General features: G+C 32.0%; 2 protein-coding genes across 4 annotated transcripts in view; one reads left to right on the top strand and one right to left on the bottom strand.

The window, feature by feature from the left end:
* The first annotated feature begins 654 nt into the window (after nt 1-654).
* Nucleotides 655-8,275, top strand: LOC144845049 (transient receptor potential cation channel subfamily A member 1-like). The gene is made up of 14 exons (XM_078702177.1): nt 655-777; nt 981-1,147; nt 1,717-1,801; nt 1,956-2,015; nt 2,352-2,432; nt 2,726-2,796; nt 3,433-3,589; nt 3,960-4,049; nt 4,383-4,558; nt 5,083-5,212; nt 5,455-5,652; nt 5,974-6,156; nt 6,249-6,382; nt 7,759-8,275. Exons 1-14 carry the CDS (start codon nt 736-738, stop codon nt 7,823-7,825), a joined length of 1,641 nt encoding a protein of 546 aa, XP_078558303.1. The 5' UTR covers nt 655-735; the 3' UTR covers nt 7,826-8,275.
* Nucleotides 8,276-10,737: 2,462 nt separating this feature from the next.
* The window catches only part of LOC144845914 (E3 ubiquitin-protein ligase MIB1-like), a 78,281-nt gene continuing 63,700 nt past the window's right edge, over nt 10,738-25,318 (bottom strand). The window contains exons 12-20 of one of the 3 annotated variants that reach the window (XM_078703425.1): nt 17,705-17,924; nt 17,115-17,243; nt 15,973-16,154; nt 15,493-15,685; nt 14,705-14,870; nt 13,085-13,197; nt 11,993-12,549; nt 10,908-11,543; nt 10,738-10,831 (exon numbers count right to left, since the gene is read on the bottom strand). In XM_078703425.1, coding sequence (XP_078559551.1) covers nt 12,409-12,549; nt 13,085-13,197; nt 14,705-14,870; nt 15,493-15,685; nt 15,973-16,154; nt 17,115-17,243; nt 17,705-17,924 — 1,144 coding nt within the window. In that variant the 3' untranslated portion in view covers nt 10,738-10,831; nt 10,908-11,543; nt 11,993-12,408. Of the gene's footprint in view, nt 11,544-11,992; nt 12,550-13,084; nt 13,198-14,704; nt 14,871-15,492; nt 15,686-15,972; nt 16,155-17,114; nt 17,244-17,704; nt 17,925-25,318 lie in introns of all 3 variants that reach the window. The other 2 variants (XM_078703424.1, XM_078703426.1) reach the window with 2 other exon arrangements.

The raw sequence follows: 25,318 nt of genomic DNA, 5'->3' as shown, positions 1-25,318 counted from the left end.
CTTCGTATGATTGCTATTTTTTATTGCATTAACTTGCTATCGTATTCTGCTCTTGTATTACCTAATTTTTGCTATGTATAGTTATTAGTTTAATTAGTTGCCTTACTGAATCAAAAGAGCACATGGATATGAATAAGTCTAAGGTCAAACGTTCCATATCTCTAGACAACGGTGCATTTTACGTTAAGATAGCATGCATGTACTTTTCAAAACGAGTGCCGAAATGAAAAGAACTACAGTAAAAACACTGTCTAACCATGTATTTAAAACAACATTGTTATCACACTGCACATCAATGCACACGGTAACGATATACATGTTCAAATGCATTATTTCATAGTCTATAGATTAACGTAGCATTTATTTTCCGGAGTTTTCTGGAACAATATAATAATTCAAATATAAAAATTGCATTATTATTAATATTATAAAAATGAACTTCATTTCGTCCGATTTTGATAAAATTAAAAATAATTGTTCAGCAACATTTTGTTAATTAATCCTCGACGCAGACATATTAATAGAGCAATTAGACGCAGGTCCATGTGCTATTTTATCCATAACTGAATGCATGATTGCTCTGGATGTGGTTGACCCAGTCAGCTTTTGCTAACTGAGTAAACAAACGTTCATTAACTCTACGTTATATTTTACCACAGGGACACGTTAGGACAAAACCCATTCCATGCCGCTGCAAAAGGCGGTCACATAGAAGTAGCGCGGGTACTACTTAAAATGAGGTCTAAGACTGTGCTTAATGATCAAGACAAAAATGGCGTAAGTGTTCAAAAGTCTCTAATAATATGTTAATTTACTACTGCTATCGTGAAATATAGACTCCATCATTCAACGTGACCTTAACTATTGTAACGTTTTACGTATTTTTCTAAATGGACCTAATCTAGTTTGTAGACACGTTGAAGCATTATCATGGATTTGTTTAGCGAATTTTTATTTTTCTATCGTATTCACCTCCTTAGAACACTGCTCTTCATTTGGCGGCTATTGAAAATCAACCGCACATGGTATCTTACCTGCTGACTGAGGGTGCCACATTACGTGTAAACATCGATGGGGATTACTTTTTTGATGTTGTAACTGACAACCGAAACCGAAATGCAACTCTAGCGCTCACAATACATGACAGGTTATACAAGTTATTTATTAAATCACTATAGTAGACCTACTCATGTCATAGCACCAGTTTCATAGTCATATCTTAGCTCATTCACCAGGCTGATATACTTGTATAATCAAACATTCCATATCTCGCAAGTATACACAAACATTTATTCCGCGAGAGATATGACGAACAAACTCTTGGCTTACAGTATTCTATATGTTTATTTCTTTGTTCTTTATAGTTTTGTATATTTATGTGTCAGTGGGTTTCTTGCTGCTGCACAGTAGGCTAGTGTTAATTATCAATGGCATTGCAGTTACTATAGTCGAATTGTTTTGACATGATCACTAGAAATGTAATTGTTGTTTACTGTACCATGTTTTTTTTTGTATATTTTGTTGTCCTTTTTTATTGTTGATAAAGTGTAATATTGTGTAAAAGTAAATATTTTCTGATAAATTACTAAAAGATCCAAAGATCTTTCTGTATATGATACGGCTTCAAATCTTGCAGGTATTTTCTTGCTCACTCCTCTATTTTCCACTCCAATATCATGTTTCTTTCATAGCTTATATTTTTTATTTACCACCAAGATGGCACGAGTGTCTTAGTATGTACAACACATCCAAAGGGTTGCCGATGAATCGATTGATTATGGACATGCCGTCAGCAGCTAAGGTCATAATTTAAATCTTCATTTTTACGATTGTACTTGTACTCATTCTTTAGACACGTGTCTGAAAAAAGGATATATGTTGCTTCTTCTAAAATTACGAAAGCTAAATATAATTATTTTGTGACTGATCTTGTTGTAACCTACATTCTTTTTCAGATTGTTCTAGACAGAAGTAAAGAAACTGCAGATATTGACCCTAAAAATCTGGAATATTGGGTAACATATTATTTGTTACGATTTGGTCAAAACATCTATTGTCCTATGAATTGATTGCTTTTCAGACCACTAAGATGTTTGTCATTTTTAAATAGTCCGTTTATATTATGTATCTTTTAATCGGATTTGCTGATAACCTTTTTCTTTGTTTGTTACGAAGACAAATAGGCCTAAAGTTTCTTGTATCTTGTATGTCTAAACAATAATGATATTGATACTGCACATATCATGCCTTCCTTATCGTTATCTGAATCTATTTTATATTAAGTTAATAAACAAATATACTTATTGTAAGATACATTCCGTAAGTTTACATCAAATATATTGTATTTTCAGATTAAGTATGATTTCCGCTATTTATGTCCAGACGCAAGTGAAAAAGATGAGATATATGTACAGCCTCTTGAAGTGATTGACGTAAGTTAGTCTGAATCATTATGCTCAAATGTCTAAGTTAATTTAGGTTGTAGATTGCGATTCGGCTTAATACAAAAAACAACATTTCAGTATACATGACGTGTTATACGTATTGTGGAATTTCCGGACACAAAACGTGTTTATTTGTTGGTGGTAAAAGAAATACTAACAACATTAAATAAAAAAACATGTCTAACAGTTTTTTAAAAAACATTATAATTTATATAGCTTCGTAGGCCTATAACTTTTGTATATGTATCCAAATCCTAACTAAATTAATACTTTTTTCATAGACAATGATTAAGTTCACAAGAACTGAACTTCTTGGTCATCAAGTTTGTGAGAAGTATTTAAATTTGAAGTGGTGAGAATTATTAGTACTGTAAATTTGTTCATGTTTTCAGTATAAACAATTCAAAATATCCCAAACAATTCAATTTTAAATAATGCGTCACATATCGTATATTATTAGTAAAAACATGAAATCAAATCTTATAAATCCTCTGTACTTGGTAAGCGGATTGTGTCCTTGCATCTGATTTGATAATTTTGTGCCATTCAATATTAGTTCGATTGCACGGAAAGTTCTATTTAACTTTTCCATTAAATGTAAAATGTTTGGTTATTACAAAACTAAAAGTGATATTTGCTTCTCTTATATAAACTGTCCTATTGGCCAATATTAGCCTTTGTTTACTATGTCAATGTCATACTAGTATGTCAAACTGCAAACTTCGACTACTTCTTTTATGAATCGAACTTAAAGTAATAGTTCGTAATAGCACTTTTGAAGCCGCAGTTGGGTTTAAGTCAATCTTTCAACTAATGAAATATTATCTGTATAATACTTATCGCGATTTGAGTTGGAGACACTGGCGGAGTCCTAAATTATGTGTGTTGTCTCATGTAAAATGTATTGTGTAGAATGCAGATAATGTCATTTAATTCATTCTGGTCATATGCGGTTATAACTTTACTAAACAATTGCTTTTACTTTCAGGGAAAGCTATGGGATCTTTACTCATATGATTCAATTTACCTTTTATATACTGTACGTTATGATTTACACCTACTTCATTCTATCGGTTGAAATGAACAAATTTGATTGTAAAACAAACAATGTGACTGAGGAATGCACACATGTTGGTAACAATGAGGTACATTATTCATGAATTAGTATATTATATCATCGTTCCTTTTTTTTATAAAGAAAAAAGTTCCAAAGCAAATGACTTATAGTTACTGAGCCATAATACTTAAGAAACAAGCCATATCATCATCATTTTAGATCAGAGGCGAATTCTTTTTTTAATTGCTTCGTCAGAAGTACTTTTAAACATATTTTACATATAATATTGTTGCTTTAGTAATAGTCGACAATAAAATAAACAATAGTTTAAATGAGACTTCGATATGGGCACTATACTATCAAGTGTCACACTTAGTCTTAGTTCGACAACAAATTGATAAGTTATACAGTAGTATCTACAATAACAAATGTCTATTTGAGGTCTATATTTTCATTAGTTCACAGATGCGCAGTTTGGTTCACTGATTTGTTTGATGATTTACAGTTCAGTTTCTTTCCTTGTACAAATAAAAATACTTCTCTCTTGGGTAAGTACATTTTTTTTTCACTTCAAACAGTTTTTACTTTCTTCAAAGCATAAAATGCACAACCAATCAGAGCTTGGTGTTCATGCAAATCTTAGACAATGACGAGGAACTATTGGTGAACCTAATGTTCCAAATATGACGTGAAATGTCAATGATAGAATTGAGTTCTGGGCAGATTTGTAATTAATCCGTAGGACTACTATATTTAATTAGAATAGAGGTCATTGTTCCTGACCCTATTTTTTTTCTGCGAATATTTCTCGATTCAATAAATTCGCCCAATCTGGATTTTCAATTGGTTTTTCTTCTGATGAAAAGGGTATATATTTGTAGGGTAATTGGAGAGTTCTGTCAGTTGAAAGGTTGTTCAAGATTGGAACACATGTTGTAGTTGCTATTTTCGCTGGACCATTATTGTTTCAAGAAGAGTTTAGTTATCATTGGCAGTGGGAATTTGGCATTTTAGGTTTATTCCTCGGTTGGACAAACACGATGCAACTCCTAAAAAGGTAATAATTTCTACCAATTAATAATTAATCGTATCATGTAGGTTGTACTTCTAGGCTTATGTATTCATCTAAGGTAATAACGATGGTTATTATTCCTTATCTGGAAAGTTCAGCACACTATACAAACTAGTAGGCTTGTGGACAATTATGATGTAAGTAAGATTAGAGAACCGTTGCGCCTTGTCCTGTTTCATGACTGTTTTCAAGAATCTATGGCACCCTGATAATTGAGCTATGATTTTAATCCAAAGACACATTATTTACAAAACATAGTTAGGTCTATATAGAGTATCGTGTCTGCTGACGGTATAACACTTATTCCTAAATACTAACTTACTCAAACTCTCAAAATTATATAAATTTGTAGTAGATCAAGTGAGACGAATGAACGACCTTATGTGTATCAGTATTAATTGCAGTAGCAGCAGCAATGGGACAAATCATACATTGAATTCATTGTAAAATTATCAAATTTAAGTATAGAATTTATTTGACAACGTAATCATGCTGTATTTCTATTTTAGAACTTCTCCTTTCGGGATCCTGATCATGATGTTCTATGAAGTGTTAGTTTCAATGTTGAAGATAATAACTGTTTTCTCACTTCAATTGTTTGGACTCGCAGTTTGTTTTCATGCATTGCTTGGATCCGATGTACGTATTCTTTCAAGGCAAAGACAGTTTTTTAAAAAGAGTATAAGATATGTATTCCTTTTTTACGTATATAATGCCGATAAATAACTTAATATTTAAATGAAAGTCCATTTGTTTTGATAATTTATCACCACCGTCGAAGAAGTAATTTCCCAATGTTGATTCCCAACGTTTAAATATATCAACTTCTTTTTCTCATTCTACTCTTTTTTGCTCCTAATTATCTTTCTTTTTTAATACAGGAAGGTCAGCCATTTGAGAGCTTTATTATGTCTATTGTGCGGATTTATGATATGATGATTGGAGAAATTGATTTCATTAATTCGTTTGCCAAACCAGTAATGGACGGTAGTAAAGATACAGCCCATTATCAGTGGACCATTATAATATTGGTTTTGATATTTATGATAACTATGACTATAGCTTTAATGAATCTGATGGTAAGTTTAAACTAGAGACACAATGTTCAATAGAACACGAACTCAGTCAGATGAATTCTATGGACTTTGATTCCTACGCTTTCAACACTCCATTTATGAATTTTACTATTGACCAAGTTTGAGTGAAAACAGTCCAGGGTAAAAATGTCCTCTTTCTTTAGTAAAGCGAAAAAAACACAAATGTTTTCTATATACTAAAACAAATGGTGCTGTATTTTTTTATCTGTATTTTAACCTAAATTTTGTTCAGTTTATTCAGCAGCTAAGACATTTTAAATGTGTATTTTGCTCAGTAATGATATGAAGTTGTAATTTTTGTAGATTGGTTTAGCAGTGGGAGATATAGAGAAAATTGGTAAGATGGCTAAATATCACCAGCAGGTGCTTAGTGTCGGCTTCTACAAGCAATTTGAAATTACATTCAATTTCCATAAGAAACACTTTCAAAAACATTCACTGACTGTTTATCCAAACAGAAAAGAACGCAGACACTCTATGGCAAAGGTAAGTCTAGGCCTGAACGGTAATACAAATTATGTATCGTTGCTATATTGTAATCTGTATTACTGTATTGATACAAAGTATGGTATTTTTAGATAATTACATGGTTAGATGGACTATTTGGAAATATACCTGTTCTTGAAGATGCCGGAAAGGAAGATAATAACGGAGAGATAACAATACCGACAGAAGCTCGTATTTTTAAACGAATTGGCGAAGTTAACGATAAGTACGAATATGTTTAACTTATAGTAATGTGCTATGTTAGGTGAAAATAAATACAAAAAGTAAGGTGCAGAAAAAAAGACGAATTGACGTCAAGGAATTTACGAATTTAAAGGGTACCAACAGAATTTCCCTTATTATGTGTACTATAGTTATTGCTTTTGGAAAAATCTTGACTTTGCGAATAAAGATTTACCACGTCTACTACATGTTCGCATACATGGTTGACAGGTCCAATAGGAAAAAGGCAGGTACGACTACTTTGGGTGCAGATGAGGGTTTGTAATGCGGTAAATGATTTCTATGAGTTCTATCTTTTTTTCTCATTTTTTTTTTCTACAATTCTTCTCTATGGGAGAGGAGACAGCATGATGACCATTTGTGGTAATCTCTTTAATAGGCCTACCGCTTCTTTTGGTATTCTATGTTACGTTTACTTGAGCTTTCCATACATGGCAATTTTGAGTAAACGATGTTAAACATACTATTCATATGTCCTTCCATTCGAAGTTTTTATTCTGCTCGTTCCCATAATTCGGTGTTAGTGAAGTTATTCCAAATGGATGTTTAGGATGGAGCGTAGGCAAAATAACGTAATTGGTGACGGTATACAACACATCTCACATCCATAGATGGATGGATAGTAGGACTATGTACTGTACACGTTGATGATCTTTGTTGCTTTCTTCCGAAATTCCGATTTTTAATTGGGTAATAGTTACACACATGTGGCGGAATTAGGCTTTCGTAGATCAGTGTACAATTTACGGTTTTTCAGCAGGGTCTGCTTGAAGAGTTGGTGACACAATGACATTTGTTTGTGCTGGGGAGGTCAGAATACGATCGATATGACCAGTTGGTATATTATTTGCAAGTTTAAAAGCTATGGTGGTGTGTGATGATAATATTAATAATAAACCAGTTAAGAGTGAACCAGCTCCGTGTTCTTGAAGGCTGTCTCTTTCTTCTGCCAATGTCTGCAAAAAGAGCGGACGACCGCATTCTGCTGCTGTATCCAGCATGGTGGTAATGATGTTCCAGCATGCCAGCTTGATTCTGTTTGCATCTTTTGAGGCAGGTGCATGCCTTTTCCTCCCATCAGTTTTTCGACAGCATATTAGATGGGCGTTGACCAGCTGGGTAAAAAGGATTAGTATTTGGTTTGAATACCTCTTCTATGCCATTAGGGAGCTGCCGAGTAATGTTGTCTTGCGACCTCTTGAACCGGTCTTAAGCGGGATCCAAGTTATAGCACGCGCGTTGATTCTTCTGTATAAAGCGCAAGATAAATAAGACTCATTTTGGCTCTATTATTATAAGTAAACTACATAGGCCTACCATGTGATAATTGAGACTTACGATATTCATGTTTATTTTCAGACTCACTGTTATCATCGAAGCTCTCAATAAGTTGGAAAGTTTAAAATCACTTCCATGCGGTGAATAAACAACTAAAGTAATCGACCAGATGAACGGCATTTTAAAAATCGTAGCTAAAACTCTTATTATATTAAAATAATATAACCACATATTCAATGTAGATTTAAGGTACTATGGCCAGTTGGTAATAAACTATTGCATGTTTTTAGGCCTATGGTTGAAAAAATATTTTAATTCTGTAGCACGGTTATGACTCTATATGAGGGTGATACTACTGACTTTCCCACTCTTTGTAGAGGATAATATTTAGATTTTATATTGTGTGCGTCAGAATGGCGTCCTAAATTTGTGGAGGATTGACACTTGTATCACGTACCACTCGCAAAAATGTTTGTTTAATGTAGGCCTACATCAGTGTATCGCTAAGTAATACATAGATGTACCGCAAGGCTTATGATGTATTGGCAATTTGACTATTATTTATTCACATGTATTTATTTGTTTAGTCACAATAAAGTTTATAAGGCCTAATGGAAAATTGGTTTCCATGTATTAAATAATAATAAATAATAATCGATAGATTTATATAGCGCAAATAAACGATGTCTCTATGCGCTCGACAATAAAGAGAAAGAGTGGAAACCAAAAGGAAGAGAACAAAAAGACAAAAACACCAAGCTAGCAGCCAAACCGGAATATGGGGATGGCACCATCACCGCTAACTGGGGATCAGTGTGTAAATACCCAAGTTAGCATCGGTTGAGTCTTGCTCTTTTCAGGGATCCGGTGCCTCCTAGCCTAGTCGGAAAAACAACAACAGGCAAGAAAGGTGAACAAAAGAAAAAATAAAATATTCCTAGTATTCCATGATTTTTCTCATTCTCACAGATTTCCTCATCTCTATCGTTTCAAATTAATTAATTAAATTTCAGTGGCAATATTTGTGCATAGTAATTTCGACCCTTTTATTTTTTGATTGTTACTGGTTACTATGGTTCTATAAGATGATGACACAATATATGCGCATATATGGCAATATTTTCGCATAATTATTGAATTTTAAAAAGTGGCTATTTTGGCTAAATCCCTGTAGGCCTAAAATGTTAGAAAAGTGGCGAAATTCAGCCCGCTTTATTTTTGGACACAAATGGTTACTATAATCATAATTGACATGCGCAGAGTAACATAATGTATTCTGCACCTGGTATCTCAATATATTTTAAAAAGTATACATTTTGGTCATTTTACGAAAAAATTCCCTGTACTATAGTACAGGGAAATTTTCGAAAAGTGGCAAAATTCCGCCCCCTTTATTTGTTGACATAAATGGTTCGTATAACATAATTGACATGCCCAGAGTAACAAAAGGTGTTCTGCGCATGTTAACATAACATTATTAAAATAAGTCAATATTTTGGTCATTTTTCGAAAAAATACCTGTACTATTAGTGACAAGTAACATTTTCGAATAATTTCGACCCTTTTATTTTTTGACATAAATGGTTACTATATCATAATTGACATGCGCAGAGTAACATGGTAAAATCTCGACATTTTTATTTTTTGACAAAACTGGTTAATATGATTCTGTAAGATTTTCATAAGGTACAACATATGCTCATATTTAGCAATTATTATCGCATAGTTTTTAGTTTTTTATATTTTGCCCATATTTCGACAAAATCAGGATTGTTTTCTAGAAACAAGGCCAAATATTAACCATTTCAATTTTCGACAAAAAGTGTTGCTACGACACCAAATATGATGATTAGCAAGTAGCAATAATCAAATAAGCGTAAATATAATTGAAATTTAAACATTCTATTTATTTTGCTCATTTTGGCAAATTTCATTTGTTGACATTACTTGTTACTATGACACCATAAAATAATAATCCGAAAATATAAGCAATCATCGCATAATTTTCCAATTTAAAAATAGGCTAATTAGTTGTGAAATGTTATCGATAGTTACTGTACGTTAGTTAAATATCATCATTTTAAATAAAACAACAAAAAATCAGCACCATGTGTCTGAGAACTTGCCTTCACGACGAATTTAAAATTTATTTACCGAATAAAATGTACATAGTAATTAGTACAACATAATACCTCCAATAATATTGCATGAATTATGCATGTAAATTCTATACAATAATCATAATTGTTTGTTAATTAGTTATAAACCTAAATACACCCTGTAAATATTGACCATTGATTTATAATTGCAGGGGGATATGAACTTTCACAAGCGGCATTTTTAAATGACTGGAAACAACACGAGTTACGTGGTTAAGGTATATGACATAAATATATTGTGAAGCATAACAAACATTGCAAGGATTGTGAAGCATCTAAGAAGGGACATATGTGGGGAGCACACTAACCAAATTATTAATATGTTTATATTTGTTTGTCTCACAACTGACAAGTAATACCACATAGAGATGGCAAATTTAATTTAATTCATTTTATTGTTTATTCTAAATATGTTGTGCTTTATTGTTATCATTATAAATTATATTTATTTTAATTTTTATTGTAACATGTTTATGTCTCGTCATGTTGTATTTTGTGAGGATACCAAATGATCAGCTTCGGCTGGATGGACCACCCTCGTAAAAAAATAAAAACGTTTATATAACACCCTTTCGATTTCATAAAATCTTTTTTTAAACACTAGCATCTTGTTAGAAAATGGGGCCATTTTTATCATTAATGCATATAAACAAAACATTAATAGAATCTATTTACCTTCGTTCAATTATCATGTCCCAGTCTTTGAATAAGGTAAACCTTCACTAACATTATTTTCCATCTTTCCCAGACATTATTCTATGAACAAACATTCCTGCTTCTCCATACACTAATCTATAAGAAATGTTTCCAACTTTGCTAGGAATTAATCTATGAACAAATGTTTTCAGCTTTCCCATAGATTAATCTATTACAAAATATCCAGCTTTTCCATACATTAATATATTAACAAATGTTTCCAGCTTTCCTAGACATTACCCTATGAACAAAATGTTTCCAGCTTTTCCATACATTAATCTATTAACAAAATGTTTTCACTTTCTCCATACATTAATACATGAACAAATGTTTCCAGCTTTCCTAGACATGACCCTATGAACAAAATGTTTCCACTTTCTCCATACATTAATCCATGAACAAATGTTTCCAGCTTTCCTAGACATTACCCTATGAACAAAATGTTTCCAGCTTTTCCATACATTAATCTATTAACAAAATGTTTCCACTTTCTCCATACATTAATACATGAACAAATGTTTCCAGCTTTCCTAGACATTACCCTATGAACATAATGTTTCCTGCTTTTCCATACATTAATCTATTAACAAAATGTTTCCACTTTCTCCATACATTAATACATGAACAAATGTTTTCAGCTTTCCTAGGCATTACCCTATGAACAAAATGTTTCCAGCTTTTCCATACATGAATCTATTAACAAATGTTTTCAGATTTCCTAGGCATTACCCTATGAACAAAATGTTTTCAGCTTTCCTTGGCATTACCCTATGAACAAAATGTTTCCAGCTTTTCCATACATTAATCTATTAACAAATGTGTCCTATTTTCCCAGATATTACTTGATTAAAAAATGTTTCCAGCTTTCCTAGACATTACCCTATGAACAAAATGTTTCCACCTTTTCCATAGATTAATCTATAAAAAAAATTCCAGTTTCCCAGACATTATTTTTTATTGAAAAATGTTTCCAGCTTTCCTAGACATTACCCTATGAACAAAATGTTTCCACTTTCTCCATACATTAATCCATGAACAAATGTTTTCAGCTTTCCTAGACATTACTCTATGAACAAAATGTTTCCAGCTTTTCCATACATTAATCTAACAACAAATGTTTTCAGTTTCCCAGACATTATTTTTTATTGAAAAATGTTTTCAGCTTTCCTAGACATTACCCTATGAACAAAATGTTTCCACTTTCTCCATACATTAATCCATGAACAAATGTTTCAGCTTTCCTAGACATTAACCTACAAACAAAATGTTTCCAGCTTTTCCATACATTAATCTATTAACAAATGTTTCCAGTTTCCCCAGACATTACGTTATCAACAAATGTTTCCAGCTTTCCCAGACATTACCCTATGAACAAAATGTTTCCACCCTTTCCATACATTAATCCATGAACAAATGTTTCCACCTTTTCCATACATTAATCCATGAACAAATGTTTCCACCTTTTCCATACATTAATCCATGAACAAATGTTTCCATTTTTCCCACTCCTTCATTAAACAGTATTTTGTAAACAAAATGTCTAGGCTTCATTACACCAGTGCCACAACATCTAGTTTATGTTTTATAAAAATGTTAAAAATCCAGTTCAGGATTTATCTTAAACTCTCTACATGTAAAATTACCTTTTCATTTTTTTTTCTACATTACGACCATTCCTTGCTCTACTTAAATACTGTACAACTAAAAAAGATGATTATATTTACATTTACAACTCACTGATAGAGATAATAAGTGTTCAGACCATTACATTCTTTATATCAAAATACAAGTTTTGATAGCATAATAGTCTCAGAAATTCATGTAGGTATGTACAATTTAAATCATGATTAATTATAGAATATTGTTAAATTTATTTTTAGTAAAGTAAAATGCGTTTTTCAACAGTTTTTCGACATATTGGACATTCTGACATTCGGTCTCCGCAAAGCTGGCAAGTTCCATGCCCACAGAGGAATATCATATTCTTGAGACGGTCAAGGCAAACTGGACACAAAGTCTATAAAGAATAAAAGAAATATACACCAAATTATTCCATGTAAAGTAAATATTTTTTAGATTTTGAAAACTTTCACTTAAAAAGGCAGAAACTTTGATTAAACTCTTTTCTAATACAGCAATCGGCAGCTGATCTCACTTCAAAAGATACAGTATCTGAATAGCACGAACATTCAACTACTCTTTGCGGGATAATAATGACATCATTGTACAACCGACCAAGAATGATGAGAAAAACTGGTTTTATTTTGAGTAAAATTTAGGCTGAAATGTGATCTGTTATAAAAAACTATGCAAACTGCTTTCAATAAAAGCATGCACTTAATCGTTCGGTAATGGGCATTTTTATAATCTGTCTTTTTTTAAATGTTCTTAGAAGAACTCATTTGTCTACACTATCAAACTAGTTTGACAAAAAAGTGTGATGTGCCCAAATATGGTGGTGATATAATGTCATCATGTCCATACATGGGCACATCACAATTTTTTGTCACATAAAGTTTGATAGTGTAGACAGCATTCTTTATGTTCTTTACCTGATCCTTGATATCTTGTAATTGCTGTTGGAGTTTAATAATATCGGCATTATTTTGAATTGTTCTAGTATTAACTGGTTTATTTTGTTGCACTGGAACAACAGGCTGTTCTACTGAAATGACAAAGCACAACTGATGTTAAAACATTATAAAATTAATTCATACACAACCCTTAATAGCACATACATTCATCTAAAAATGTTGGTATATATATTAATGTGCAAGATAGTGCTTATCAGAGTTTTTAGTCACATGCAAACGTGACTCTCCAGCTCACTATATCGGTCAGTCGGTCGGTCGGTAAACACTAACACAAATTTGCGCACGCGACTGCAGCCATGTATATGACTTTGTTTCAGATTGGTAGGCTTTTCTATACATGCAGGGCCACTTCAGATGCTGAGGCCTTTAATTTATGTATACTTTTTCTAACAATCGGATATCTGTCAGATACATAGTACGTTTTCAGATACCATGGGCTTTCTTCAGATTCATGTGCTATTTTCAGATACGAGGGCCATCTTATAGCTATAATTTATGTATACTTTTTCTAACAATCAAACTTCTGTCAGATACATAGCGCATTTTCAGATACCATGGGCTTTCTTCAGATGCATGTGCTATTTTCAGATGACAGGGCCTTCTTTTACATTTTATGTATCTGCACTTTTTTGTATGTTGGGGCTTCTGTCTTATATTATTAATTAAAGACAGCATAACTGGTTATCCTATAGTTCTAGAATAAAAATGTTCTAATTTCTTTTGTTTTATGTACGAAAAATGTATGTTTATCTGTTTATCATGTATTGTTACCGTCCTAGTGTGTAGCAGTATTTAGTGATCATTGGAATGGCACGATACAAATGAACATCGTGTCATTTATTTCACTTGAAAGTCAAAGTAAATTAAATATTAATCAAGACAGTAAATCTACTTAGTTTTATAGAATAAATGAAAGTGAATTTATATGTTATATTGGAAAATATCCAGCATGATATAATTAAAGTCCCGTCTGAAAAGACTACTTTCATATCAGGTGTTTAAATTTGGGCCAATACTATTCACAAGAGATGCTTGTCAACAGTTGACAATCTCAATTATTATATAAGTGAAACACATGTGAGAGAACAAAGAATACTTAACATTTACAAGCTAAGATTAATGCAAGTGAAAATAGAAAATGGCTCACTCTGCCAAAAAATGCATCTAACACAACACAAACGAAAATTAATATGAAACGATGAAAAAAAAACCTTTGCAAGATATCAACTACATTAATTTAGTTAATTTAGAGATTTGTTTTATTACACTACCTTTTTAATTTAATTTAAATATTTTTTTTCTCTGAAATCTTGTTTTGATTCGTCTTTGTCTTTTTACTATTATTGGGTTTTAATGTGATAACTTTATTTTTTATTTTTATTGTATTTACTGTTTTTTATGATTTTTTAGGTCATCAACCATGTACACTAGCTTTTAGCTAGATATTTCTCTTTGGACAATTTGGGCTTATAACTAGCTAATATCATTATCCATATTACCATTGGTTTATAATGATAAAATCTTTTTACTATAGTCTGAAATATTATCAGAATAAAAAAAAAATGTCATGAAAGTTACCTTGGCCTCCACAACAAACAATAAATGGTACAGTTTTATCAATAGTTTCTCGACACTGTACGCATTTCTTCATTAGATTAGCACAACTGCTGCATGCACACATATGGCCACATGGCTTGAACAATACACTAGCTTTCTTATCAGAGCACACCACACACTCTTCAATCTAATAGAAAAAGAGAAAGTTCAAAGTAAGCCTATCTAGTACATCATACTGCTATAATTAGATATCAAAATGGTTGCAATAATTAGTTAAAGGGCCAATTTGTCGCACGTTTGATGGCAAACAAATAATTTTTTCCCCTTAGGTAGAGCTTTACACTGCACATATATAGCAGACACATGAATAGGCCTAGTATCTTGTACGTCATATATACCATCTTTTAACTTTATATATTTTTAGTAGTCTGATCTGATAAATTTCAACCTGTTTTAGGGTCATTGACTGTTATGGCTTTATAATCTAAGGTATATTGTATCTTTATAAAAAAAAACATCAACCTTATGGCAACCAAAATGTCAATCTTAGTTAAGATAAGGATGGTAATGGCTTTCGTGAAATTGGTGAAGTTGTGAAAGCTATCACAATGTATACTGGTTAGTAAGGATGCTTATATTCATCTTTATTAAAATAATTAAAGTTGACATCCACAAAGAAGTTCTTATGGATGTTAATAATCTAACTACCTTAAGTTGCATTCACAATTTGCTGTTCAATTATTTATATTTTCAAAATGGCGCTGTCCTCACATGTATGAATGTAGCTATATTCCTAAGAATCATCATACCTTTGTGCGGGACTGAACCTGCTCTTTGCAGACCAGACACTTCTTGACACGTGGAGAGCACAGTGAACATGTAGCTATGTGTCCACATGGTCCAAAGATAGTGTCACGCTTCATGTCTGAACACACCATACATTCATCCAATGAATCTTCTTCTTGGTGTACAAGATTGTTGCTTTGTTGTACAGGATTGTTACTAAAATTGATAAATATCAAACATGAAAATGCAATGGTAGAGATCTACATTCAATTAAAGACACTCCATATATGGGCACATCACATTTTTTTTGTCACTTTAGGTTTGATAGTGTGGACAGAGCTTTAGAAATCAAGATTCAAGAGCTCAAAAACAACCACCTTCCACTGTTTGAACATCAGATGTTGGCAAGTATGCGATTTTTATGAGGGATGTCTGCACAGAAAGATCCAACTGTAAAAGTTGGATGAACCTTATTATAATAAACCAATAAAAACAGCAAATACCTGTACTTTTCTTTGTGACACTTGGTCAGTGCTTTACACAGATTAGGGTCTGGACACAAGTCTAATGGGGACTGTCCTTTTTTATTTTTCACGTTCAAATCAGCACCATTTGCTGCTAAGAAACACGCAATAGATGCACTACTCTTCTTATCAGTTCCTTGTGTGCTCAGGCCCATCAGTAGCTGAAAGTAAAATCATAAAACAATTTAATGTGTAAACATTTGTGGATTTCTTATCTTTATTCGCCTTCTGTATTTTTAAGGAACACTTAAACATACTTTTTTGTCAGTTAAGTCATTGGTTTTTGTTTATGATTGCCTGATTCTAGAGCTATAACGAGGAGAGAAGGCTAAGACTCAACTGGTGCTAACCGCACTTTATTAGTTAGAACTCTGGTTAGCGATGTGGGTGTATACTAATACTTCGCCTTGGGTGTTGGCATAGACTTATGCTTAATTGATTTCTCCCTTTTCCTTAAACATCTTTTACTTGTACTTGAAGGCTACCAGTATTTGTTTTTTATGCTTTAAAAACCCATAACCATTAATCATTCATAGTTATACTAAGCAATTTGTTACAATTCTCATTATAAATGAATGGAAAATGAATGCATGTCATTTTGAAAATCAGTTAGATGAAAGATAACCTGTGCCTATCATAGTGTACAGTGAGATGCTTACACATTTTTACACCAATTGCAGCACATTATGTTTTGGTGGTGTGTCTAACAAAATCAATTTTACTGCTTATTTCAATCAAAGATTTATCCATAATTTATAATAAATACACTAAAACAAATACACTCTATATTTTAAAGGACAAAATCAATGAGAAAATGAGAATCTATTTGACATTATAATTAACTCATGTTATTATTAGAGGCCCCTGAATATCAACTGGCATTAATTTGTCCAGCTGGAAGGGTTACCCGCTATAAATAAAGTTCAAATAAAATAAAAAATCATAATTTATACAATTATGTTATTAGGTATTCAAGCACTTTATGTACTGGGTCAGATGTCTTGCCCTACTCTGACGTAATTTGTACTTCATAGTAAGTACATTGAGAATACTTGCGAAAAAATATGCAAGTAATTCTCGGGTGGGGCTCGAACCCATGACCTCCAGATCACTTTATGTACCTTTCCAACATCCTGCATATCCTGAAGTTGGCGTAGCTGTGAGAGGGTGTGGTGTCGAAGAGCTTCATGTAGAGGAGTATCTCCATCCTTATCTGGTATGTCTAACTTACTACCAGCTCTAACAAGCAGCTAAAAACAGGAATTACAAATCATTAATTGCATTAACGGTGTAAAAATCATGAATATTTCAATCTCATGAAATTATGAAAATGTATGTGAATTTTACAGTGACAGTAGTTATGTTCAGATGGCCTTATGCCTGCAGTAATTTTACGTCAAACATTAAATTACACGCGTACGTTACTGTACTTGATGAGCATCCACATGATGCTTAACACAAGGTACATTTACTTGTGAGTAACTGTGTCTACACAACGCTAGTTGATAGCACATAATGCATGCGGAAGTAGCACATTTACTCCCGAGGCTTATAAGGAGTAAATCGTCTGTAGTACGGTTGAAGTAACTTTATACAAAGATCGTCTTCATTCACTACCATGGGCTTACAACAGACAAACTGTAACTTCAGAGTTTACTTCCTACTCGTCTCAACGTCCCTAATATATAAGTCACTGTGTCATTGTACGTACCCTGACAATCTGTGTGTGTTGTCTTTCAACTGCAAGATGCAAGGCTGTTTGCTGGTTCACGTTCTGGATATCCATATTTGCCTTGCCCTGGTGAACCAGAAGTTCAGCGACCTCTACATGGTTGTTGAGAGCAGCCAGATGCAACGCAGTATAACCATCATCTTTCTTTTCATCCACTATCCATGGTCTTGGTAATTGTGTCAACAAAATACGCATTGCACTGTAAAATACAAATAATTGCATTCATGAGAATTTATGAATGCACATAAGTATAGATGGAGAGAAAAAGATTATATTATTGAGAAAAAAACATTTGTAGTAGTGTCTGTGAATATAAAAAGAGAAAATGAACTGCATTAAGTGGAAAAAAAATTATGAAATTATTAATATTCAATTAAATCAACTATTCAGATAATTTATCTGTTCTGAAAGTAAAAAAAATATGATTATTTTTATCAAGAAAAGATAACATTATAATGGAAGAAAATGGATATTGTTATTAATGTTAATTCATTTAAAGATACGAAAAAAAAACATATATGAAAATAACAAATTCATATAATTATTATATACCATTGGTGATGTCTGGGAGATGAGTACCCATAGTAGGTTGGCCTACTCTTCAGTGGAGTAAACCCCATATTGATAATTTAGCATCCACATTTGCAGGTAAGAGTATATCATGATCATGATCTACTGTACATTCACCAAAATGAGTTGAATATAAACAGAGTGTGGGTTAAGACCAATATCAGATACCTGAATATGCATGTGTTTGGCATATACATTATTTTGATACTTACCTAAGATGTGTTTGCACACTGAGTTTATACTTACGCAAAATAACCGTACAGTTCTGCATACTAAACATTCATTACTGATCAAGTTTGTCTATTTGTTGTTGGACTAGACAACTGTTCATTATACTTGTGGAGATAAAACATCTAGGCCTCCATGAATCTCTCTACACGTCCACGTTGCAGCCTGCAATCAGCAAACTCACTGACCTGCCTCGATGATGTTCCATGCAATCTGATAACATTGCAGTGGTCCATGCTGAGGTGTTCAAAAGAAATGTTTTCTTTGTACTCTCCGGAGACTACATAAATACACTTCTCTTTTAATGTTGTAGGTTGTCCATAGAGATTGTTTTTAGTATGGTTGTTTTGTAATCAATTTACTTTCATCACCTCTTAGAAGGCTGAGCATGTTAGTACTCTTCCACTGCTGAGTCTTGTTGCTGGTAGATATGAAATGAAATATATTTTAATTACAAATTTAAAAGAGGTACTTAAATTGAAAAATATTGAAAAATACTGAATACTGTCAGGAAATTAAATTAATTTGTCTCAAAAGAATAGAGTACTGTAGACTAGTTGGGAAAAACATCAGACCTAAATAAAGTAATTCATATTTATTTATTTCTGAACAGCATGTGATACAAAATGTATCAATCGAATGGCAAGGACACACTCTCGGGTGTGTTATAATAGTACGATAGCAAACGAAAATGCATCATAGTTTTTTTTCTTTACTACCTTTGATGTAAATCTCATCTTTAAGTTCATCAGCTGAATATTTATCTGTCTATCATCCTTGATCTCTTAACATGTCTTGTCCTCTTCTTATTCCTTGCATTCTCCCTTGTCTGTGTCTTATCTTCTTTGATTGTCATGTTGTAAACTGTACAATAGAAACAAATGTATACATATGATGGTATCCTTTTTCCTCACAGAAGAGTGCCCTATCGGAGGTGCTGACCAGTCATGGGCTACCCATGTTGTTTTTTTTTTGTACATAATTTTTGTTTAATGTTGTCTGGCATGTATGCACCGTACATTTAAATACATTTAAAAGGTTACCAACCTGACAAGCACTTGCTTCTTTCGGTATATTGTTAAATATTGTAAATGTAATTGTGAATAAATGTGTAATATATTTTGTTCATGGGACCATTTGTTTAAACAAATCATCTTTATTTCTGATTAGTCATATGACTATTTATTGCTTCTTTTTTAAATAACAACTGACTACATATTACAAGATTCCTAAAGTTTACTGTTTTTTGTACTTAGCCGATTCTCAGTTCTCAGAAAATTTGGCGATACAGTGTCACAATATGTATCACATATGACGTCTACATCATAAGCCTGAACCCTAACCTGTATAGATACATGGAAGGACTATCCATCCATGACATATGTGACAATGTGTTACACAATTTAAATTTATACTGGATAGATTTCGAGACAGATAATGCCATGTTTGGAGATGTAGTACATATTAAATCAAGTTGCTTTGTGTAATACATCAATCACTTTTCACAGAAACAAAAGAATGCAATGACAATGAACAAAACATTAAGGAATTGACAGACAGGACAACAATTGTTGTTTACTTCAAACACTAGGAAATGAATTATATCCTTTCTATTAAAAACAAGGAAGACAAACAAAGACATTTGAAACAAGTGTACAAAATCATTTACAAAATATAATTAACAGAATCCTATATTTCCACAGCAATCAACAGATGACATTGACAATTAAAGTACCCGGTACAAAACATTTTTAATTAGGATGGATTAAGATTATTCAATTTCAATTTATTTCACACAAAAAACCTATTTTACTTTTAGCCTATAAAAAAATATCTAAAATATACAGGAAGGATTAGTGTTATACGAAAGCTCATTTAAAAAAGTAAAGACAAATAAAGTTTACTTTCCCGTCCCGTAAATATAACTTTTCATAGCTATTTAATTTTTTTTTTAAATGGCTTGTATTTAGTGACAATTTTGGAAGACTCTAAAATCATAAATCAAAATTGTTTTAACATTGTGGTCATCATGGATTCACAGTCTTATGTTTGGTAAAATTAGTTAATAATTACATTTTTTCAAATGCAAATCTGATGTGGAACTAACATTGTTTTTTTTGTTGGCCATTAAAAGCGATATTTTGATAATTACTGGTAGGCACTATTATGGCAATGATTTGCAAAAAATGTGCCAAAAAAGGGAATAATTCAGTTATAGTATTAGAGTATAGACAAATTATACAGTGTTACATTATTAAACTAAGGCCTGTTTCTGCTGCAAGCAAATAACCATGAGTTAAAATAGCATGAGGATAAATTTCTATTGTGAAACATTAAATTATAACGTGGATGTGTGAAGGGAGGGGGACCAGCTGGCATGGGAAACCACCTAAATGAAAAAAATGTGGTTAAGTTCAACCCTTCATTTCTCAAGTTTTAGCCACTTGATCGTCTACTTCAATCCCTGAATCCGGCATTGGCGTGTGAAATGCAGGGCCTAAAAATGGTGAAATGAAGGGCTGAGCTTAATTTTATGTCCTATCTTTTGCATTACAATTTGCTGGGGCCCCCTTGGATCCGCCCTTGCAGACTATTTCCCCTCTCACTATATATGTCACTTCTTTTTGGGATAACACCAAAAAAATATACAATCATACTACTAAATATAAATAATTTGCACTTAGATTAGTTAATAACAATAAAGTATGATTTAACTATTAAAAAAGTTCTTTGTTATCGCACTATAGTTAATGATATCAATGTCATATATACTCTTTTTCCTTTCATCAATTTTACTCAATGACTTCATTCCTATATTAAACCTGATGGTTAGCACGTTATCAAATATTTCCTTTTCGGGTGTTTTACTCAATTTCCATGCTAATTATTCTCAATTGGCTACATCCCACTGTGCTTAATTATTATAATGGCACAAACGTCAAACATTTTTTTATTTTTTTTTCAGAAAACAGTTTTATAACAAAATGATGTATATACATTTATCAGTAAAATACATTGTATACTTATAGCTTGACATTTCCTCCATGATCAGTTACCAACCTGAGAGATTTGAAATGTCTAACAGGCTCCATCATTTGGTTGTAGTGGAGAGGAGGGAGGGGTGTAATATTGTAGTCAGGGGGATCCTATGTCCCCCTGTAGGTTATAGACGATTTTGGAATTTTCAGGCTGTTTTAGAATGTTTATCAGGAGGGTTTATTGACAATACTGGATCATCAGTGTATTAATTTTGTTTTTCACCAATCATTTCTGTTTAACAAACACACCACTCCCTGTTACAATATACAGCGGCCATAGATGTGATGACCGCCGCGACAATGTATATTACGTATCTTTTCAATTCAATTAAATTTATTTCCGCAATACACAATACCATACAGGATTATAAATACAATGAAGTAATCATGTGGGGGAGGGTTATATAAGTCAGAAAGACCCACCCCAAGATATAACAATAAATACGAATACGAAAAAAATAATAAACTGTGATTGATGTTTTTTTTCCCCTGATATTTTAAGTATGCAGGAAAGTAATTAAAAGTAATTAAAATATGAAGTATAAAGTAAGGTAAAATAATAAATTATTTTACTGAGAGCATGTTCTTTTACATTGTCATTTCTGACCAGTGAAATGATTATTGTTAGGTTATTGTTATTTTTTCATTGGAATCAATCATTATTTTATAACACTGTATCAAAATATGTATTTAAATTTAATAAAATTACAGTATTCCAAAGACTAATAATAGAATAAAAGGTTTAATTTTAATACATAAAAAATAAAATCAGATAAATTTCTAAAATACTAAAATTATTATGTAAAAATGCCCTTCAAAATAATTACACAAAACAGGTGATATACCTAAAAATAACGTAAATGAATCAACAAACAAAACAAGCTTCGATTGTCAAGAGTTGACTAGTCAACATACACGGATATCCTTATTAGCATTGAGGAAGCCCTTATTTACATCATCCGTGGATTAGTCCATTGCATATTTGACTACTGTGTACTTATTCATGATAGTTAGTGGTATATTCAATACTTCCTACCAGGACTGTCATAAGAAATCAATACAACCAATTCTGCCTTTATCAACTATTAGTTTTATATTTTAAAATACAACAAATCAATAATATTTGAGAAATCTATATCTATTTCTTATAATGAAATGATCAAAAACTAGTGTAATACTATAGTTATGAATAGTATCATAATTATTTATTCATTATAACTAGTCTAAAAAATAAAAATGAAGCCCATTGTCTTAAAGATGGTTGCTAAACCCCGCAAACCTCCAAAAAAACATTGCAAACCCCATTTGGGTTTGAATCATGTAGTGTATGACTCACTTGGTATGTCAGTCAAAAAAAATATATACTGTATTATGTATATAATTTTAGAATATTTATTTTTGGGGTAAAACGATCATTCTTTGGTTTAAAATAATTGTTAAACCCCTCAAACCAACATAAAAGTGATTGAATCATGTAGTGTAAAACTCACTTATATCAGTTTTTAATTGTAAATTTTTATTGTTAACTACTTATTTTTGGGGTAAAATTTCAATTTTTGTGGCCCTCTCTCCCCACCCCTAAAAAACAAAAAAAATTGTTGTAGACTACATGATTCAATCACTTTTATGTTGGCTCAATATGGTTTGCTACTGTATGTTTTTTAGGTTTGCAGGGTTTAGCAATACCCATGGGATTTTGGTCTTTTCATCTTTAATACCTTATTTAACTTTTATTTTGTTAACTTTTGGGGATGATCGATTCTTTTAAGTAATCTTCTAAATAGCAATCACAAATAATTTATTGTTAATGTTTGCTCAAATAGATATTAATACAATAAAGAAAGTGTGTCCAAAACAAAAGAAAAACAAAACAATGAGATTGTACTGTAGATAAGGTGTATTGAAGCTAAAAATAATTACCAATTGCTTTTCCAGAGATTGAACATTAATAAATGAGTTAAATAGGATGACAAGCTGTTCCAAGAGGACAGGTTTTAAGAATCAAATCAAAAGCATCATTAATGAATTTTACGATCAACGCATCTTTGTGATCACATCAGCTGACATCAGTATAAAAACTGTTTCATTTCTTCATTGAATCCGACAAAAAAAGTCACTATATACAATGGACAATTAATAGAATCAGTTCAAGACTTGGAATGTTTATAGTTGGACAAAAACATTTTTGTCCAAAGTCATTCTTCAGTTTGTTTAAATTTAATTAACAGTCAACCTTTGTTAATTGCATATTATGTCAGGATATACTTGCATGGAAGATGAATGGAAATTAACTGCATAGTAAATGTATACCTTATTTGGACAAGTATAGTCCTTGAAGGCATATGAACAACATACCAGTGTAATAACACAATTTGCTTTGCCTAAATCAGGGCAAGATGCTAGGCTGCTGCCGCCACATGCCTCTAATCTAACTGATCAGGGCCCATACAACATACCAGCTCAAATACCTCATGCACAAGCCCAAATGCTGTCAATACTTCTGAGTATCAATTATTGATGATGGTTCAATTTAATGACATCAGGAGTGAATGGAAGCAGACCCACCTGGCCTTCCCAAAATAAACAAAATTCTTTAATTTCAATAAAATTGCCTTTTGTTTGTTTTTATTCCATTTCCAAAGAGAGTAGAGAAATCTTTAAAATAGAATTCTAGAGTTATAAATTCAAAAAAAAGTTAAAGACATTAATGAATAGTTGACTTGGGTCATGCTTCTGCTGTGAAAAAAATAACTAGTTAATAACCGTGTGAATAAATTAACCAAAATTTCTTTGGCAACAGAAACAGGACAAATTTTCAATAAACGGTTAAAAGGCGCAGCCTGAAAATAACCGTTAAAAACACTAAAACGATTCTATGTTAGACCGCCATTTAACTGGTTATTGTTGTGCAACTTTTAGCTGCAACACAAAATAGCCTAATGGCCTAAAAATTATATTATTCTGTATAATAACAGAAACAGACCCTTGGTAAAACCATTGTAAGAAGTACAGTGCACAGTAAAGATGTAAACTAGTGCCATTTCCCACAATAATGAAATGCATTTGACATGTTCGTGGCACATGTAAGTTGAGCACAATTCATTGGTTCAACGCATTGTGCCACAACTTGATGCATTTAATTCATTCAACTTGATAAAGTTAATTCATTTAATTTTTTATTCTAAATTGTTTGTGCTTTATAATGATCAGCTTTGGCTGGATGGACCACCCTGGTAAAATATTGTTGAAATAAAAAAATTAAAAAAATTGATCTACTCATTGAATACAGGATCAAAATGCTGACTATAAACTGTGTGCAATGCAGGATTGTATTCAAAATTATATAAACATTTTCTAGAAGCAAAAACTTGCTCAAATACATGGACATTCAACAGATTCGTATGGTTTCACTTGTTTTGTAATAAAGTATACAATGAAGTTTACACCTAACTTACAGACTTTATGTCCTATTAATTATATGATTTAGATTGAGTATTTTGATTTGACACATGTTTTATGGGTCAAAAAATATATATTGTGTATTGTATGGTTTTAAGATCATAATTTCTGCTTCCAAAAAATATTGAAACATTGTTTTTCGAAGCAGTATCAGGCCTGAAGACAACATAGGTCAAAGTAATGCCACTGGTCAAAAGGGTCACCTTAATGAAATTATAATTAGGCCACCAACGAAGAAGCTCAAGGGCTATAGAAAATAATAAGTTAGCTGCTAGCAATAATACATTTATTATAAATT

This window comes from Antedon bifida, chromosome 6 (assembly GCF_963402885.1).
Source record: "Antedon bifida chromosome 6, ecAntBifi1.1, whole genome shotgun sequence".
In the NCBI taxonomy this organism is placed as follows: Eukaryota; Metazoa; Echinodermata; class Crinoidea; order Comatulida; family Antedonidae; genus Antedon; species Antedon bifida.
Note: the sequence above shows the minus strand (reverse complement) of the source record. Positions and strands in the feature narration are given on the sequence as shown.